Source organism: Cydia pomonella, chromosome 7, assembly GCF_033807575.1.
Source record: "Cydia pomonella isolate Wapato2018A chromosome 7, ilCydPomo1, whole genome shotgun sequence".
Taxonomy (NCBI): domain Eukaryota; kingdom Metazoa; phylum Arthropoda; class Insecta; order Lepidoptera; family Tortricidae; genus Cydia; species Cydia pomonella.
Window position 1 is genome coordinate 23,013,813 of NC_084709.1, and position 20,619 is coordinate 23,034,431.

General features: G+C 37.4%; 1 protein-coding gene across 1 annotated transcript in view; it reads right to left on the bottom strand.

Moving 5' to 3' along the window:
• Positions 1-1,471: 1,471 nt before the first annotated feature.
• The window catches only part of LOC133519531 (gastrin/cholecystokinin type B receptor-like), a 142,969-nt gene continuing 123,821 nt past the window's right edge, over positions 1,472-20,619 (bottom strand). The window contains exons 6-8 of the mRNA XM_061853536.1: positions 8,761-8,929; positions 7,360-7,481; positions 1,472-1,651 (exon numbers count right to left, since the gene is read on the bottom strand). Coding sequence (XP_061709520.1) covers positions 1,472-1,651; positions 7,360-7,481; positions 8,761-8,929 — 471 coding nt within the window. The remainder of the gene's footprint in view (positions 1,652-7,359; positions 7,482-8,760; positions 8,930-20,619) is intronic.

Genomic DNA, 20,619 nt, shown 5'->3' on the forward strand with positions numbered 1-20,619 from the left:
TATGCCTATAGCAATAGCACTATACTAATATTTTTCTAACGCTTACAAAGTTTTGTCTTGTATTCCTTATTCTAAGTCGCACAAGTTCACTACCCTGTCACATGACACTAAATGAGATTCCACCGATTTTGCTACATTTAAGGTACTATTCCAAGGACGTACAGACTGCTACCACTCAAAATAACCTTAAGTAACAAACATTTTTCAAGTAGTTCTACCAACGAGTGGTACTACAATTTTAAAAGCTTTTATTTAACTTGCCCAGTTAGTATATAAGTTTATTGGTACTGTGGTTCAAATCTTGGAAACTAAATTTAACCCATTACCCGATTTCTGATTGAGCTAAAAATTTGCATACATACGTAAGTCGGGTGACAATGCAATATTATGGTACCATCGAGCTGATCTGATGACAGAGAGAGGAGGTGGCCATAGAAAATCTGTGATAAAGTGATAAAACAACACAACCTAATTGTGTTTGGGGTTTATAGAACTGTCCCGATGAGCACTGAAATGTGGAAAGAAAAGTACAGTCAGCGATAAAAGCTTGTACCAAAAATGAAATTTTTGCCAAAAACTTATTTCAAGTCAGTTACGGTTTGTTTCACTAGATTGGACGGAAGTTGGGGCCGATGAAAAAAATGTTTTGGCAGTTTTCATTTATCAGCAAGCTTGTGATAAAACTGATAAAGGCAGCCGAGACTATAGCTTCCGTCTTTTTCTGACAGCCTATCAGAAATTGGAGCTAATTGACAGTTGTTCAAAACTTATGTGGTGGTGAGGTGGAATATTTAACATTTAACCGCGTGTGTTAGTTATATACTGGCCCAATTTCAGACTATCTATAGTGCAATGTCCGCAAAACATCTTTTTTGGTGACTGAAAAGACCGATGCGGGAGCGGCATACTTTGCCACAGAGCTGGCAAGGGAAGTTCGCGACGGACTGTGACGTTTCGCTACGGTGACTTTTTTCCCTTTTGTCTGCCAGTGCCGCAAACCAGGCCTCGTCGCAGAACTTGCGACCGTCTCCAACGCACTTGTGCCACTCCGTTCGCTTCTCCGCAAGCTTCTCCCAGTTTCGGTGATCGATCTCAAAAGCTGCCATATCCCTCTTGGCGCAGTCTTTAAAGCGAAGCAAAGTGTTAGTTAGAATGGCCGTATTTGTTAAAGAAGTAATTGATCGTATTGGATCAGGGAAGTCTAAGACTTTGCTCCGAATTTGACAGCTAATGAATATTTTCTGTTGGCTGTTAAAAGTTTACGTTTAAATTTACCACAAAATATTTGACAGCGTACAGCGTTCACCTGTTCAACTCTTGGTACAACTTTTTTTTAGACTTTATTCGTCTTAAACAAAAAAATATTCTTCGACCCAAAGCGACCATGGTCTATTTTGCAGTCAAGCAAGGAATCGCACCTTAAACGTCTAATCATCAACGTCAAACGTGACGTACGTTTTCCTGCGTCTTTTTACAGGAACTGTGGTGTTTTCTCGCCTTTCCAGCCGTTGTCCTTTAGCGAGGTCGCGCGGGCAACCTTCCCGTACTGGATGCTTGGGGCACACGGCTTCTGGTGGTTGCTGCTTCGGAACGTGACAGTAGTGCGAGTGCGAACGCTAGACGTGTTGGATTTTTGTCTTAAGCCCTGCATCTGGAATAATATCGGTGTGATTAAAGTTGGCGGAGAAGCTGGGTTTAAAAGAGCAGCTGCTGCTGCACAGCTGCGTTGGCTGAATACAATTTTATCTGAAATTGCTCATTTAAATGCCTGAGTCTCACTGAAGCTTTTTATTAAATTTTCTATTTGCATCAAAACTAAATAAAGGATTGTATTAAATAAATATAAGGGACATATGCACTACTAAATAAAAGGAGATGAAGGCCCGCTTTAGGGTTTTCAGAGGTTGAAAATCATAACGTTATTAGGATGACACTACGAACAATTTTGAATAAATATCAATATAGATTAAATTTAAACACTTAACAGATATAATAAAAATGTCTTTTTCAAATATTAATATTGCATTTGAAATATTTAATGATTTCCTTCAACCACAGTTAATATAATATATGTAATGGCTACCACTTAAATATGCAAAGCCTGTAATGACGACCCCTTAACAGGAAAGCCGCTAATAACTAGCTACTAAAAAAAGCCACGATACTTTTCAGAAATTAAACATAACGGAACAGAAATTACTGCTAAACAGCCATGTTTGTATTGTGAGCACGAAAATCAGTTCCGTATATATCTCTGTATCTTTAGGTATTTAAATAAAAGTAAACAAAATCCACCCTCAAATGGCTCTTTAACCCAGTTGAGGGTAGATAAAAACATTACATTATCAAATAATGTAGGTTAAAGTCAGGTCGTTCAGTGACAGATCTAGGCGGTTTTGTATTTGGCTGGTTAACCAGTAAATGTTATAACTACCCGAAAATATACAAATTGTTTGTTTACTTTTATTGAAATACCTAAAGATAGTGAGTATGATTGAATGAATTTATGTCAATTTTGTATTGAAGGTGGACTGCTAGTTATTACCGTCCTAATGAACAAATAGAAATGTTATTGGAGAGTAAATTATGTTTATGTTCGAGCCACCCACTGAGATCTTCTGAGATAATTATCAGTTTAGTGATGTTAGGTACATTTCTTTTATTTTCGGCGGACGATAAAAATATGAAACAAAATCAAAAGGAAAACGATTAGCCCGTGTGTAGATTCACGTAATCTTTGTAGAAACGAACAAAGGAAACAAAAGAGATTAATGTCCAATATTTGCCTCCATTCCATCGAGAGCTGTAAACAAACTTTTACATTTTTACCACGATTTAATATTACATTATTCTTAACCTTTTAATGGGCAAGACTGAAAAAAGTCCTCCATTCAAGCCTCATCGCCAGTACATAGTCCTGAAAATTATGTACAAGAATAAAATACAAAAATTGTGTTATTGGGTGGTATTTTTTGAGACCATGACCCTAGAAGGGTGAAACCGTCCCTCAAGCATATACAAATATACTTAAGTGAGAGTAATATGAAATTAAACAAAGGTCAGATTTTTGTAGGGTCTAAGTATAAATTTAAAAAAGACATATATTCCGTTTTGCTCAGAGATGACGAAAATTAATATAAAATCCGTTTTGTATTATTTTTGCCACATGTTCTAATTCGTTCGTAAAATAAGAAAACAAGTACAAATCTTAAAATAATAATATCTAAGTAGGCATATCATAACTTCTTCAAGCTATGTGTTGATGGGTACTAGGGAAATGCAATGCAATTTGTTAGAGGTATTTTTTATTTTTTTTAAAGGAGTTTCTTTCTAAATGTTGAAATTTTTATTTCTTACTACCTAATTCTACCATTAATAAAAATTCAGTTCAAATACTATGTTCAGGTATTTATTTGGATATGTTACTAATGCAAATTTTATGGTCTTTTGCCAAAAGTAAATTAAACTCGATTATTCATTAAGTACATATTTTACGACCGGTACGTATTTTTAAGGTTTCGAGCATTTGTGTGTATATTGTACATTTTCGTCGTTTTTAATTTTTTTGTTATTTTACTTTGTTATGTATTGCAATTTAATGGATGACTGTCATTGGCCTTCTTTTATGTAAGCATTTATATGTTTAGTTATATTTACGGCTGTTGTTATCCTGAATACCAATAAAAAAAAAAAAAAAAAAATTTAAAGTTCTTGAATGCCGCTGCGTGGCAAAACTTAAACAAGGCAAGGCGTAGATCTTAGTGCTATGAAACGGTTCTGAATGAATTTATTTGCTCTTAACCACCACAGCATAATTAATTTATGTTTTTTTTGACCGGCAATGTATTTCGTAGTATCTTCAGAAAGAGAAGAGTCGTGGAATGTATTGGGCCCGTACATTCCACGACTCTTCTCTTTCCGCACAGATTCTACATCACGATCACTTATGACAGTTGTGACGTCGCGTCAGTAAATGCGACGTTTTGAGTTAAAACAAAGTAGTGATATAAGGAAAAATAAAAGTTGTACAGCTTATAAAACCTACGAAAATGTGTTCATTTTTTAACTAAGATTATGGCTTCGTATCAAAAATATCCTTTTGTCCGGGTCTGCCTAAAACGTAGTCTGACTAATTCGCATTATGACAAAACTTCATTTGAAATTCGCTATTCGTCTAAATCGCTATTGATCTATTACTTATATTACCTATTTCGCATGATATATCTATCGTATAAAAAATTTCACATAACATATTACGTTGGCGATGTCAATTGAATTTATGTCAGTGTTATGTTTTATTTCGACAATATTTTTATGTTATTCGTAAAGAGCCTACAGGGGCCAGATTTTATTATATTTTTATTTGTCGGTAATTTTGGCCAGCGTAATCACCTCTGGAGAAGAGGGATTGGTACATAGCCTTCATACTAATCACTTGAGGGATTTCTCCAAATTGACCAGTCGTATCAGGTGGAAGATTTTCTTAGATAATAAGTTAAGTGTCAGTGGATGTGTCAGTTAGATTTGGTAAAGACTCGGGTCGTAAAATTTCTATAAACTAAAATATAAAACAATGAAAATCTGTTTTTTTTTTAAGAAGCAGAAACGTATGCGAACGATGCTGATGTAAACATCCATTGATTTAAAGCTCAGTAAATGGGGTTTATCATACAAACCACTGCGTCCAGTTAATATTTCTTTTATTACATCGATACACCGTATAGGGACCGTGCGCGTTGGAGGGTCTGCCATCTTATGGCCTGAATCGGAACCATAAACATGCACATGTACACGTCACGTGTTTTCTTGTGCATAGTAGGTTCTGCCATCTTGTGGGCTACATCAGAACAAAAAACATCACATTTACGCCTCGCGCCAAAAATCTGACGGCTCCTGTGCTGCCTCCTACAGTTCACGCACGCTCCCTATTAATTAAGATCAAATCGTACATAACATCGGTCGACGGCATTCCGCCAAAATCTGACAGTTCTCTATATAAAACTAAAATGACCATAAACACAACAACCAAAAAGTATACAGCCCGGTGCATACTACACGTTATTATCAGTATAAGGCCACATACAGGATATTAACTATTGTGATGCTTACACTATTAACCAGAGGCCGTGAGTTCAAGTCTCACCCAAGACAGTAACTTTTCCAGTTTTAAAATTCTTAGCTTAATGAAAATCTGGGGTCAATACGGGGCTGAGTTTAAAAGACCATTTGCGTTACAAGTTAGATATCCAGTTCTTCAAAGGTTTTGAAGGAAATATTATTTTTATAAATTCATTGAAATTGAAAGTTACATATATGGTTTTAGGTCGCAATGCATAACGGTCTTAATGCTTGATAATGGATTATTAGTAAAATTATGAAATTTCCTTATGTGTATTTCGAGGACTCCACGTTTGTCACATTTAGTTACAATTTCAAAAACCCTTTTGCTCGATTCATCGGGTTTCCCACCCCCCAATTTAGTCTAAGCCTTTAATAGATGACTAAAAGACTGTAATAGATGTATTTTCCAGAAAGTATTTAACTATCTAGTCCGTGATTAAACTTGTAAAAAGTTTTAAAAAGTAAATGCCTTTTACTTTGAAACCTGAATCACGTCTTGAGGACTTCTAATACTCGAGTCTTTACCAACACTAGTGTAAGTGTAAGGCCCTTTCCTGACTTGGCAGTAAAGAATCGGCGTGTCATTACGGCTCATATAGGTACTATTATACCCACAGACGTGAGCGCGATGATATCTCTATGGTTGATTGTGACGGATGCGAAGGTGCGCTCGCTCGCGCCGATCACAATATACTGCGTATTGGGTGATTAAGGGTGCCTAGGGTGACAATGATTTTCGCGATAACGAAACGCTTTGTCTCTTTATCACTCTTCCATATTAGTGCGAGAGTGACAGTTGCGTTTCGTTCGTTATGTTGGTAACACACCCAGAAGACGTGAGCAGGATCAACATTGCGTACCTAGTCAGTAAATTATTAACAAATGTTTGGTACCGGTATTAGAGGGAATATTTTTTTTTCTAATTATCAAAAAAATAAATACGACATGCATGGACACTCTACAATTCGAATACTTACGTCAAATACCGATACTCTTTGCTTTAAACTGAAATAAATGTCATATACTAAGAAAAAGTGACCAAGGCCTCCAGTGCCCCAGGCTGGAATCAAACCAGTGTCCGCTGCTATCGCGGCAGGTGCCTGAACCACTCTAAAAACGCTCTTTGCTTTATCCATGACAAGTGTCAAATTGAACGTCATCTGTACCCCTAGTGTAAATTTATTCGATAGCCAGACGTGACGTACGCGTTTGTATTAAGTGTCATTTTGTATGGGATTTTGAATTTCCAAAACGTCCCGCTTGGCGCGCTGTTTCTAAATCCCATACAAAATGAGACTTAACGCAAACGCGTACGTCACGTTTCACTATCGAATAAATTTACGCTAGGGGTACAGAATGTGGTTGCCCGCAATGTTCGCGAACTTTTGGTAGCAACATCGGCTACATCAGTCACTTGCGAGCACACCAGAGACAGCAACGGAGTTGATAGCAGTCGCCGGTGGCCGAATCGGTCGTGGAGTTATTATTATTATACTTTTGAAAAACCGCGTATCACAACCAAGTACGACTTTTTTTTTTCTTCATAATCAACGTGCTGTCGTAACGGTTAATAACATTTTATCTTTATTGGTTAGATGGGTGACCATGATTGTAAAAAAAAATATTTGTCCTTATTGAAAAAATTAAAAACAGGAAAAAGGTGTTTGATTGAGTCATTTACTGAGTCTATAGGGTTGGTCCTGCTAACGTCTCATGAATAACTCTATATTCTATATTCACGAGTGAGTGATTTAAATGAACTATATCTTTTGATTGAACTCACTCACTCTTCAACTCACTGAAGATGTGGACTCGCTCAGTAACTCATCTATCTCAGTGTTACTTAGTTTGCCCGTTCTTTACCACTCATGATTCGAATGAGCCGAGCCAAACAAGTGAAACGATGCCAATACTTATGCGAAACGACAGTTTCGGAGCGGCTCGAAAGAATTCAGAGAAAATCGGGGAAACATGACGGAATCGTAACGCGTGATTTGCCATCTTGGTCGCACTTATGGTTGTGTGTATCTGACTGATTGACATGTCTGTCTCCTCACTCGTGAACAATATGGTCTACAGACCCACTCAGCGAAATGAGTGATATATATCTAAGCGAGTGAAAGATATGAATCAATCTTTTCAACTCAGTGAAACGTTTTGCGCATCTCTACCCTATATATCGATACTGTACCAACAAGTCAGGCAGGGTAAAACAAAAAAGCCGCGTTGTTAACTTACATGGAAATGAGTACTAGAGTGTATGTTACCCGGGTCGTGGCACAGCAGCTTGCGCAGCGACCGCCGGAAGTTGCGCGTCATCAGGCAGTATACTATCGGGTTGATTGCTGAGTTTGCGTGCCCTGTGAAACACCACAATTTAGAATTATTAAAAAAAACTTATGTTCCGGCCAAACGCTCGCAATTCTAAGTTTATAGTTTATTAAAATGTAAAAATTGAACGGTATTCGATTGACTCATTCAGTCCTTCACTCATATGTTACGATGCGGCTCGCAGGTTGCTTTGAAGGGCATTCAGAGATCAAATCTAACCTCTGACACCGACAGTAATGTCCGCCATTGTTCAGTAACCTAATTTTCCTAGTATTCCAAGTCGCTGCGGCTCCAGGAAAGATTGGTCGGACTAGTTAAAGTCTTAGTTATATGTTTTTTTTATACTACGTCGGTGGCAAACAAGCATACGGCCCGCCTGATGGTAAGCAGTCTCCGTAGCCTATGTACGCCTGCAACTCCTGCTGCTGTTATAGAATAAGTGTGCTATTGTGTGTTTAGTAAGAAATACATGTAGCTAAAAGGACATTCATTGGTTTCCGTTCTCGTCCATCGCGCGCCCTTCGATCTAGTCAGGTTACCTCATCACCAGCAGCTGCGAGAGCAGCGACTACACCTTCACTGCTGGTCTGGGCGTCCAGCGTTTTCAGCGGAGCGTTCGTCCTGATTCAGCCAGAGCCACAGCCGTATCACAAGAACGCAGCATGGTCAAAAGTAGAAAGCCCTAAGTATGTATTTTGGTTTAGCAATGAGAGGAGCTGCTACAGCAGCTTGCATGCTTCATATTTTGGTGGACTGTTTGGAGATAGGCTGAGGCAAGCCTATTCATGCTTTATTTTCTGCTTTGCTGGGCATTGCACGCTCCAAGTTATACCCACGTACGTACGCACTTTAGAAGATCCTCAACCACAACAGCGTCTACGGTGAGTGCACGACGAATTCCCGATTTTAATATGTTCCAGCGTCATGGAATTTTTATAGATAAAAGCTAAAATTAGGTTACATTCTGATTGCGATTACAGCTGCATTGCTGACGTCTTACTGCTGTATCGTTGCAGCAGCGAAAAACGGGTGATTCTCATTGTCAGCCTCCTTGATAAAATGAATGACGGATTGAACGTTCCAATCACAGCAACAATGGAGTGGATAAACTCACCGAATTGCAGGAATTGCAGGATGTTGTAGGGTAGCCAGGAGTAAACAATATAGGCAAAAGAACTACTCAATCACCAGTAGTGTGAACGAAATGAGCAGCGCACCAGACTCAACATGCACGGCGATCAAATTCGTAGTTGGAGGATGCTGCAGGGCAGAAGACTGGTGAACAAAATATCTCACAGAATAACTCACCTAGTAGTAGAGTGTACGGCATCAGCAAAGCACCGGAATCCACCTGCACAGCGTTCACGTCGATCAGGAGTTGCAGGATGTTGTAGGGAAGCCAGCAGAGTGCGAAAAGGATGGCAAGCAGCAGGAGGATCCAAGCGACGCGCTTGCGCTCGCGTACAAGTCGGAGTCGCTGGAAATATAAAACAAATCGTTTAAATAAATAATTATATATAAATATTATGGGACAAACTTACACAAATCCACCTAGTTCCACAGTAAGCACAATAAGGCTTGGTATGGGTACTGGACGATGATATGTATAATAGATAAATAAAATAAATAAAAAAAATAAAAAAGCCTCTTTATTTCCTTAACAATTACTTACAAACTTGGAATATTTTTCTATTTTTTCTATTTTGTACATACTGCTATTACTAAATTTATTTTAAATAATATCTATTTTCTTCTTTAAGCTTATTTGGTTAGTAAATATTTAAACTTGTTTTTTGTTTCTGTATTTATGTAAAGGAACCCCACTTTATTGGGTAAAGGCCTCCTCCAATTTGTATCCTCTGTCTTTAAATACTATTTGTCTTTACTTTTATTTTTAATTGAAGGGTTGTGGTCGCTGTCCCCACGGTGACCAGCCGGCTTGGGGAATATTAATGTTTTTTTTTTTTTGCCTTGTTCGCTTTGGCGTGCGTTTTGGAGGGGCGGGCGTTGCTAATTGTTATTTGGCGGAGTTAGTAGTTTTACTTATTTAAAGTCGAATTGGAATTTGTATTTTTTGGTTCTCGAGTTACATATGACTCGATATTTATTTTATTTCTTTTTGGTATTTGGTTCATATTGCTTGTGCTTGGTGCTTGTTTTGTCGTCTCGTTGTTGACTCCTCGATGATTCTTCTCCGGTTCTTCAGGTGAAATAGACAAAAACCTCTTATTCATATTTCGTTCGGTGGGTGTGCGAGGTCCTGAGCCGCGAGGTTTTAATTCTATTATTTTGTCGTAGTATAGAGCTACTCTTTTCCCAGAGTCTCTCTCTTTTTTCAAGGTTTCCTGTAATTCCTTTCTTTTTTGTAATATGGTAGGGGAGAAATCTTCTTTTAAGTAGATTCCCGTGTTTTCAAGCGATTTTTTGTTTTTAAGTATCTCTATTTTTCGGCTCATAGTTGTTATTGTGACTGCCACAGGTCTGATTTTCCCCGTATTTTTCCCCATTCTGATAACATTTTCGATTTCCCACTTTTTGCATGATATTTTCATATTTCTATTTAATATGTCTAAAACGATAGAAAGTAAATTTTCGTAGCCTTTTTCTTTTTCTTCGACTCCGAAAAATATGACGTTTTTTCTTCTTATTTGTTTGTCTAAAATGTCAATAGTTTTTTGTTGTTGCTCGATCTTTAATTCCAAATTCTTTGTTTTTTCCTCTATATACTTAAATTTACTATCGATATTGTTATTTATAGATTCCTTAATATTATTCTCCATGTCTTTCATATCTTGCTTTTGTTTAGATACGTTCAGCTGGATATCTTTTAGAGTTTGTAGGACCTGATCCATTGTTTGTTTTTATATTTACGCCCTCTATCGATAATGACCCGAATCTTCTGATAATGTGCGCGTACGCGGGAAACCTGGGTTCAACGTTGATGCTGCTGGTTCACGTTGATTTTCTACTTGCCAACAGATGGCGCTGTGGTCAAGAAACTTCTTAGTGACAACGTGTTTGTATACCGTTATTCGTGCTTTCGAGGTTAAAATGTTTTTAAAGTAATTATCTGAGAACTTTTCTTTTGCACTTCTTTCGGGATAGTTGTCACTAGATTTCACTTCACGTGTTGTAAGTCTTCTTTTTGTAGTATATTTCTTCCGTTTTCAAGGTTAAATTGTCACTTTTGCTGATGTCGGTTTTCTGTTTATATCTCTGTAGTTAGGACATTCACAAGTTGTATAACGTTTTCACAGTAGCACTGTCAATTGTTTTACACAATTATCACTGTCTTATGTAGTTTTATACGCTTTGTAATTTTTAAAACACAAGAATATTACGGAACCGATGTAAACAAGAGCACAGTAGCGCCGCCCGACAATGTATAATAGATACCTACATATAAATCAATAAGAACATCATAAAAGGAAAAATAGAGGGAAAGAGAGGAAGAGGAACACCAAGAAGAAAATATTTCAACCAAATAAAAGAAAAGGTTCAGGTCGTGTCATACCAGAAGGTTAAGTAGTTGGCAGAGGACTGGATGAGTTGGAGATTGCTCCACCGACGAGAGCACAGCTCTTAAATAAGAAGAAAAAGAAGATAAATCAATACTTAAATTCATAAAAAAAAACATCCATTAAGGTGCGACCAGACCGCAGCTTAAAAAACGGTCACGATACGGAATCGCAGTGACGCGTCGTATGCGTACCGTTTTTGACGCATGCTCCCCACACCGCTGCTTAAAAAACGGTGACGGTACGGAATCGCAGTGACGTGTTTCACGCGAATCTTTTCTGTTTACAAAACTTTACGTCTTTAGTCTTTTACGTCACCGATGTGGTGTCTGCCATAAGATCTCCGTGTAATATTTTTTGGGAAAAATACGCAGATCAATTTACGGTGCGTCAGCGTATTTTAAGCAGCGGTGTGGGGAGCATGCGTCAAAAACGGTACGCATAATACGACGCGTCACTGCGATTCCGTATCGTGACCGTTTTTTAAGCTGCGGTGTGGTCGCACCTTTATTCGGGAAAAAATATCTGTGATATTTGCACAAATAAATGCCCGTACCAGGATTTAAAACCCGGACCTCCTGCTTGGTAGGCAGGGTAATTACCCACTTAGTTAAGAGGCCGTTACTTTATTAATAATCTTTTTTAGGGGTGCGATAGCGATAGCGATAGATATGACTGAACGACGAAGCAATACGAAATAAAATAAGTAAATAGGCAATTTTTAGTATCCCAATTCAAGTTTATTTCAATTACGCAATTATTTCGAAGATATAGTCGAAACGGGTTTAATTTCGGTGTAAATGCGTTGGCTAAGTGGAATTTGGCATTCCAGAAATTACGTTCACTTTCCTAAATTAAAGTACTTCATTATAATTAAATTTGATCAGAGAAAGTAAGTATTTATATTCAAAGATTTTCATAAAACTAAAAGTAATACTTTAAACTCAAGTATAAAATGCTTGAAGCGGTGGTGGCCGAGTGGATATGACGTCCGACTTTCAATCCGGAGGTCGCGGGTTCAAATCCTGGCTCGTATCGTACCAATGAGTTTTTCGGAACTTATGTACGAAATATCATTTGATATTTACCACTAGCTTTTCGGTTAAGGAAAACATCGTGAGGTGAGGAATGCATCTGCGAAGAAATTCAAAGGTGTAAGGGGCTAGCATGGGGACTATAGCCCGAGCCCTCTCGCGCATGAGAGGAGGCCTGTGCCCAGCAGTGGGACGTATATAGGCTGAATTATTATTATTTATAAAATGCTTACAATTCAAATCACCAAAAAAAGCCGAACTAGTACAAATCGGGATGGCGCTCCAAGGGTTCCGTGCCGTCACATTATTTTTTTCCAATATTTTTTTTTCTTTAAAACCGACCTTGTCCTTGGCTAAAACGGATTGGTATTTTTGAAAGTATATTTTAATTTTTTTTTGGTATGTATGTTTTTGTCTCTTCTTCCTCGCGTTGTCCATATTGCATGCCATGTGTGGCATATTGCCACGGCTCATGGGAGCCTGGGGTCCGCTTGACAACGAACCCCAAGATTTGACGTAGGCACTAGTTTTTACGAAAGCGATTGCCATCTGACCTTCCAACCCAGAGGGTAAATTAGGCCTTGTGTACTATTACGAACATAAGTTCCAAAAAACTCATTGCTATGAGCCGGGGTTTGAACCCGAGACTTTCGGATTGCAAGTTGCACGCTCTTACCGCTAGGCCACCAGCACTATGTATGTTTTTGTCTCATATCCACGAGACAAGCCTTCTTGAGCTTACTGTGTGGGACTTAGCCAAACTGTGTAAGAACTGAATATTCCTATAATATTTATTCATTGATTTTTATATACTTATGTATAACCGTGCGTAAGAGATGCAATGAGACTATAATCAAAAAATCACTTTTTTTAAATTACTATCGTATTTTAAAATAAAAGGCCCGTTGGTAACTTTTTTTTTTCTTTCTTCCTAGCGTTGTCCCGGCATATTGCCACGGCTCAAGGGAGCCTGGGGTTCGCTTTGACAACTAATCCCAAGATTTGGCGTAGGCACTAGTTTTTACGAAAGCGACTGCCATCTGACCTTCCAACCCAGAGGGTACTAGGCCTTGTTGGGATTAGTCCGGTTTCCTCACGATGTTTTCCTTCACCGAAAAGCGACTGGTAAATATCAAATAACATTTCGTACATAAGTTCCGAACAACTCATTGGTACGAGCCGGGGTTTGAACCCGCGACCTCCGGATTGCAAGTCGCACGCTCTTACCGCTAGGCCACCAGCGCTTCTAAAAGGCCCGTTGGTAGCAAACGATGTAAATTTTTTGCTCTATTTCTTTGATTCATTACTGTAAATCCTACTTATTGTAAATCCTCAAACTGATTGTAAAAAGTACCTAATGTCAAGGTTTGTTTCATCAAAAGCTTTAGCTGAGTCCCTAAGTGCCTATCAAGAAAATTGTAACAATTTCTTAAGTTCATTGTTAATTATGGAGGCTTCAACTTCAAAAGTTAGACAGCAAAAAGTCACACGTGACATAAGTCAGGGTGACGTATGATTATAAGAACGTACATTTTGCGATATTAAAAACTGGATACCTAATTACCTACTATCTCTGAATTTCGTTTTTGATTTGAATAACACTGTGTTATTCTATGAGCTCGGAATTTTCGCGGCAAAACCAAAATCTTTTGTTGCAATCTAGCTAGTGTTAGAAACATTATTTTATCGATGTCGATAGTTGTGTAATAGAAGAAAAGAAAAAAACTAGTAGCTCTGTGAGCTGTAGACCTCGCGAGCATAGCTTATGGCTCCTCTACACGATGGCCCAGCGTAGGCAAGTCCGAGGGGCGCATTTATGCGTTAGAGCAGCGGTTCCTAACTTGAGGGTAACTACCCCCGTAGTGGTAAATCTGGTATTTTACGGAGGTAATAAGCTCAATTAAATATAACAGAAATTAGACCTGTAAGAAAGAATTGATGAGAATTGATATTTATTGGGAGTAGGGGTAAAATCGGGTTCCCTAGTTAGTCATAGGGGTGGCAGAACTGACAAGGTTAGGAACCACTGCGTTAGAGGGAGCAAGTGATATTGCTATCTCATTTCACCGCATAGCTGCGTCCCTTAGATTGGCCTACGCTGGGCCATCGTGTAGAGGAGCCCTTAAAACTGAATAAATGTATGGCTGCGCTGTTTAGAAGAATTTATAAAAACTAAATTGACAAAATAACATAATTACCGAATAGGATGGTCCAACTTTGTATGTAGAAAAAAGTTGAAAGGATTTTATATTCACATGGCTCCCTTCATAGAACAGTAATCTATGTTCCAAATTTGAACTCATTTGCGAATGATTAGGTGGTCGCTATGATTTTGTGATTTGCAATATCCTCATACAAATAAAAAAATGCAAAGTTACCTAAAACAAAAAAAAAAGATTGCCATCTTTTTTAGCATACTTATAAATAATAAATAAAACGAATAAAGAGCCCTTAAAGACATTTCCAAAACAGAATTATTGATGGGTCAATTTATTTTCATACTATTTTGTATAGCAGTATTGTTTCATTTATAGCGACCTCTAAATAATGTTAATTGCTCTTAATTTTTTATAGATACTTTTTCGTATATCAGAATTTAAAAAGCCCGTACGGAAAAGGAATTTTTATTAATTATTAATTAAGAAAACTTTGTAGACACGTAAATTTACTGCCATCTTTGGATACATGATTAAAACTTTTGGAACGTTATGGTGCCATCGCTCGAAACGATGCTGTCAAACATTTGGCCTTTTATCTATTAGATGGCGCCACTTTTAGGTCTACTAACCACTAATATGTGTTAAAATTGTTAATTTAACATATATTAGTAAATGAATAAGGATCAAAAAGATCATCAAGGAAAGGAAAGTAAAATGGCGTTGTACAAATTTTTATCATGTGTCGAAAGATATAGCAGCAATTTTACTGTAGCAACAAAATTTTGTTTGACAATCCACCTCCATTTCAAATTCTCTTTGCCAGCGCCTAAAAAATGGGAAGGAAAGAGAAAATACTCCCTTTCCAAACGCCCACAATTAGTCGGTCATCCCCTAAATGGTAAAAGTAGAACCACCTCCATCTTCGTCGGCAGAAGAAGGGCCATCAGAGCTTCACTCTGTAGTGTTTTATCTCTATAGGATTTGGCAATTTAATCCGCTAAAACATCATTTTGCTACATCGAATACCTTGACTAAAATATCAACAGAAGATATATAATAAATCTTCGGAACATTGTTTTCCTGCAAATTTGTGCCCTGAATTTTTGTAGACAAGATTATAGCAAGCATCGCTGGCTCTTAGTAATCTATATGCACCAAAATTTTCAAAAAGAATGCCACGAACCGTACCGAAACTTTCTGTGGCGACTGCACGCAGGAAATATGTTAGAAAACCGTTTCCCTCTTTTAGCTATGATATATTTTTTATTTATTAAAGCAATACAACATACATTTACGTTTAAACTTCTATTCCTAATATAATATCAATATTCCAATCTACAACTACGTCTCTATAGCAAAGCCATAATTGATAAATTAATCTGAATGCAAAAACTGCTCAGATTTTTTTAAAACTCGTCTCCTTGAACTTTAACGGCTGTAAAAAAAGTTCAGACAGTAAAACTGAAACGAATACGCTTTGCTCGCGCTTCGTGCTCGCTTGATCAACAATACGAAATTTTAATACAAAAAAATACAAAATGTTACAATTCAGGGAATAGATCCAGGGTCCTCTTCTCTCTCCCTGTTACAAAGCTTAGTCAATAAAAAATAGGAAATTAAAGTGCAAAAAAAAAAAAAAAAGATTTCATTGTTCGGGGTTTGAGCCCGGAACCTCATGATTGTAAAGCTAGTGTATTCCAATTGAGCCACGAATTGATATATGTGACACGGTGAAATTAGGCTACTAATTCTCGATTAAAACCTAAATACCTAAATACCCCCTAAACCAGCGTTCTAAAATATCTGAATTTTTCGCAAATCACTCTGTAACCATGTCTCACAAGGAGGAAACTCTTATGATATCGAAACGGCTATTTGTTTAGGCGCGACGTACCATGACTCCGCCATTTTGAAAAAAATCCAAAAAGTGGATCGACAAAAAAATTCTATTTGATCATAGAATATGGTCGCAAAATTTCACGCGAATCGGTTGAGAATTGCGACCTGTAGAGGAGAACATCCGGACATACGAAAGCAGATTGCGCGAGTCAAAACGTAGACCTACGCTACGCTTCGGTCAAATATATGCGTGGAGTCCCTCCGCGCGGAAGAAGTGAAACTTCGTAATGTGGAGATGAAAATAATGCTCTAAAATATTAAGAGGTATGGCTTATATAATATATATATATGAAAAAAAAATCCTAAATAATAGAAAATATAACAAGAAAAAATACAAAAAGTCAGGTTCCAACGACATCTGAACTCGGCTCGCTGGATTCAGAGTCCAGAGTGCTAACCATTACACCATGGAACCGGCTGAGGCTGAATTTACTCATCACAAACTCTTATACTTTATGTTACCGATTATAGCGTTAAACGTTTAACGCAACCTTGTTGGAAGTCGCATAAGAAGTTTCACTACAAAATGTGAGTTTGTAGTCGCTTCATTCAACGCTTTACCTCTTTGTTACCCGATTACGGAATCCAAAAGGGTTACTTTATTACTAAATATGATAAAGTATAGTTAAGATTTAGGTTAATAAGAACCCCTTAAAATAACTTACCACTTATTTTGTATATTTTAAATTAGCTGTCGCAAATGATTTTAGAATAACGTAAATATAAATAAATATAAAACCGGCCAAGAGCATGTTGGGCCATGCTCAGAGTAGGGTTCCGTAGTTACTCTTCCGTCACAATAAGCTAAACTGGAGTTTAAAGTATGGTAGATTGTTAACCAAGGGATAAACTGTGGGTGTACGTCTTTTTACTATGAAGGGGAAACTTTTTGCGATAACTCAAAAACAGCTAAACTGATCATATCCGCTATAGTTTTCATTTAATGTCTTTCTTAAGCTCTACTTCTAAGATTTTTTTCATATTTTTTGGACCTATGGTTCAAAAGTTGGAGGGGGGGACACTTTTTTTTTTTCTTTCGGAGCAATTATCTCCGAATATATTCACTTTATCAAGAAATGTTTATTGAAGACCCCTATTAGTTTTGAAAGACCTTTCCAACGATATCCCACACTATAGGGTTGAAGCAAAAAAAATTTTCACCCCCACTTTACGTGTAGGGGAGGTACCCTAAAAAAATATTTTTTTAGATATTATTGTACGACTTTGTCGGCTTTATTGATTTATATATCCATGCCAAATTTCAGCTTTCTAGCACTAACGACCACGGAGCAAAGCCTCGGACAGACAGACAGACAGACGGACATGGCGAAACTATAAGGGTTCCTAGTTGACTACGGAACCCTAAAAATGGAATGTCCACTAAAAATATTATGAAACTTTAAATAAGAATTGTTATTGGAAAGGAAATAATTGAAAGCGAGTTTCTAAGGCATTTTAATTACAGAGGGGTGTAAAACAAAAGAGGTTATGCCTGAGCGTTTTGTCAACGTGTTGACTTGTATAGCGGGGAGTAATTTTACGAATCACAACAGGTTTCCAACGGTTTCAATTATAATGCAAAGTAGAAACCACGGTTTTCGGATAACCTTCGTTGTATTTTCCAAGAATTGTAACTTGTTTGTTGTTTTTATTACGAATACAGTCAAGGTATTAAATATCGATACGGACAAAGTGACAAAATTATGTACACGCTACATTAATATATAGGCAATAAGGTCGTGTATACATATTTTTACTGTACGTACGAATATTGGAGCAAGCGGTGTTAAAAATTGCCGTATTTTTTATCATACCTTTATTGCACGATAACCACGGCCCTAATAGGCCCCCCGAACTTCATTTGGCGTCATTTCTCCAGAAAACTAGCTGTCTCCCAGGAGACATAATAACCGCGACGAGGTGTTATTTATCTTAGGCCTAAAAGTTAGTTACGACACACACGGGGATAACGAGGCAGTTCAGATAGACAGGATAATTGATTTAATTGGAAGGTTTCTTGTATGTATTATTTATTTAAGGTTTACAAACAGATACAACACTACATAAAATACCTACAGATTAAAAGTCAAATCCATGAGTAAGTGTCTATCCAAATATGGGTAAACACTACATGTGTTAATACGTCATATATATTTGGCGACCGGTTTGGCCTAGTGGGTAGTGACCCTGCCTACGAAGTTGATGGTCCCGGGTTCAAATCCTGGTAAGGGCATTTATTCTTGTGATGAGCATGGATATTTGTTCCTGAGTCATGGGTGTTTTCTATGTATTTAAGTATTTATAAATATTTATATATTATATATATCGTTGTCTAAGTACCCTCAACACAAGCCTTATTGAGCTTACTGTGGGACTTAGTCAATTTGTGTAATAATGTCCTAAAATATTTATTTATTTATTTATTTATTTATATTTGATCAATTCAAACCTAAGTATAGAGTAATATAAGATACTTATATTTAGTACTTCACTTACATGCAGCTAGCGTTTTTATACAAGAAACATTCTTACGACTACTTTGATTTAATTTTGTAGTGCCTCTGGTATGTTTGCGGAGGCACAAATTGACAGCTTTGCGGCGATAATACGCAAGAGGTGCGCCTCACAGATGCGTCGCCTGCGCGGCAGCCCCGACAGCATTCTGAGCGTGTTTATGGAACGCGAAAATGCTCAATCGTTGGCAGAGACTGAATGCGGCCACTGATAAGGTTTTAGTTTTAGTTCTATTTTATATTATATTGTACTAACACTAGTAATAAGATTTGTTTTTGTTGTTTACTAACCATGTAAGGACCTTTAGTCTGAAATAAATCATTTTTATTTACCTATTATTATTTATTTATTTAAAGATAATATGTCGACTTGGGAGGCTTTGAATAAGTTGTTATGTTCCCTGCATATTATGGGTATGGTGCTGTGAGATCAAATGTTAGTTCGGTAAGTTTTAAGGTGGTTCGATTTCCATACAAAAAACGATTGCGTTTGTGCTATAAGTTCGGGAGATTCAATGATTCGATTTAATATTTTGTGTAGCAAGAGTAGATCTGAAATCCACCGGCGCTTCACTAAAGAAGTTAATTTGAAAAAATTAGTCAATCCTCATATGTCGGAAGAAAACGGAGTTTCTGAATTATTTATATTTTATCTTCGTGGTATTTATACTGAGGGTTCCATACACTAGAACAGCATCTTAAAGTATAACTAATTAGTCTGAGATTACTGTCTAGTGGCGATGCCTGCGTGTAACTCGATAGCCGCCGGCTTGCCAATTTTGTGGACGCGGAACACCTGATGCTATAGGTACGTATAGAGACGTCCGCAATGGAGGGTCTGCCATCTTATGGCTTGAATCGTAAACTTAAACTGTACATTGATACTTCACGCCAAAGCAAGTGCTGCCCTCTACAGGTCACGTACGTTTTCTTATGCATTGTCTGCTATCTTGTGGGCTACATTTGAAGCTTCTTGACATTTACACTTCGTGGCAATAAACAGAGGGATCCTGTGCTGCCTCCTGCAGTGAATGCACGTTCCCTTTACACCACAGGTACGTATAAGATAGATAGTGTACGCCAAACACTGATTGTGACGCACTTTATGTATGCGTAAGTAAAATACAATTCATTATCATTTTTAATACTTACTCACTTTCGTACTATAAATTATTAGTATTTTGTTATTATTTTGTATTTTTTTTATAAATAATTTGTGACATTATCTATGAAAATGGACCTTATTGTCGATGGCGCTTACGCCGCACTGCGTAGCGCGGCGTTGTTTATAATATGGGAGCATCGTTGATAATGGCGTAAGCGCCACCGACAATAAGGTCCCTTTTCATAGATAAAAGATAAAAGATAAAAAATATGTTTATTGCACAAGAAAGGACACAGAAAAAGTATACAGCGGTTGTTTTTAAGAGTTGGTGCATAACTAGATTGACAACAGAGTTTCCAGGAGTCCCCGCACTAGGTTAGGCCTGTATCGCGGGAGACCAGAAGTACATATAAATGTCATGCAAGTCAACGAAAAACGAAAATTTATTTTTATATAATAAATATGACATTCAGGTTTATACCTAAGTTGATACATGCAATTTTCAGTTTTTAACTATTTATCTAATGCTTCATTCTTTATAGCTTCGGTTCTATACTAATCTTGTAGTCAAGTTTATTCTATATAATTAATAAAGTTAATGTTAAACAATTCTTAGGAGTAATGTCTCAGTTTCGCTATAATCAAGTGACAACAACCAGTTGAAGAGTAACCTTTTGGCTACATGCACAGTGCAATTAATTAATTCGCTCTGAAACTTTACGGCCATGTTGTAAATCGAAGAGCAGAGGAAGTCGCCAAAACGTCTCCCAAAAGCAGTGTTAACCCTCGGAACAGGCAACTTGAATACGCGTTTAGATAGTAATTTCGAGTAATATTCGGATTTAGCAGCGCGTTTATGAATCGAGAGACAGACTTTATGTATGTAAAGCTGGCGGACTGTCAGTACTTTAGCTTCCTGGTAGAGGCTGTTTGTCGGAT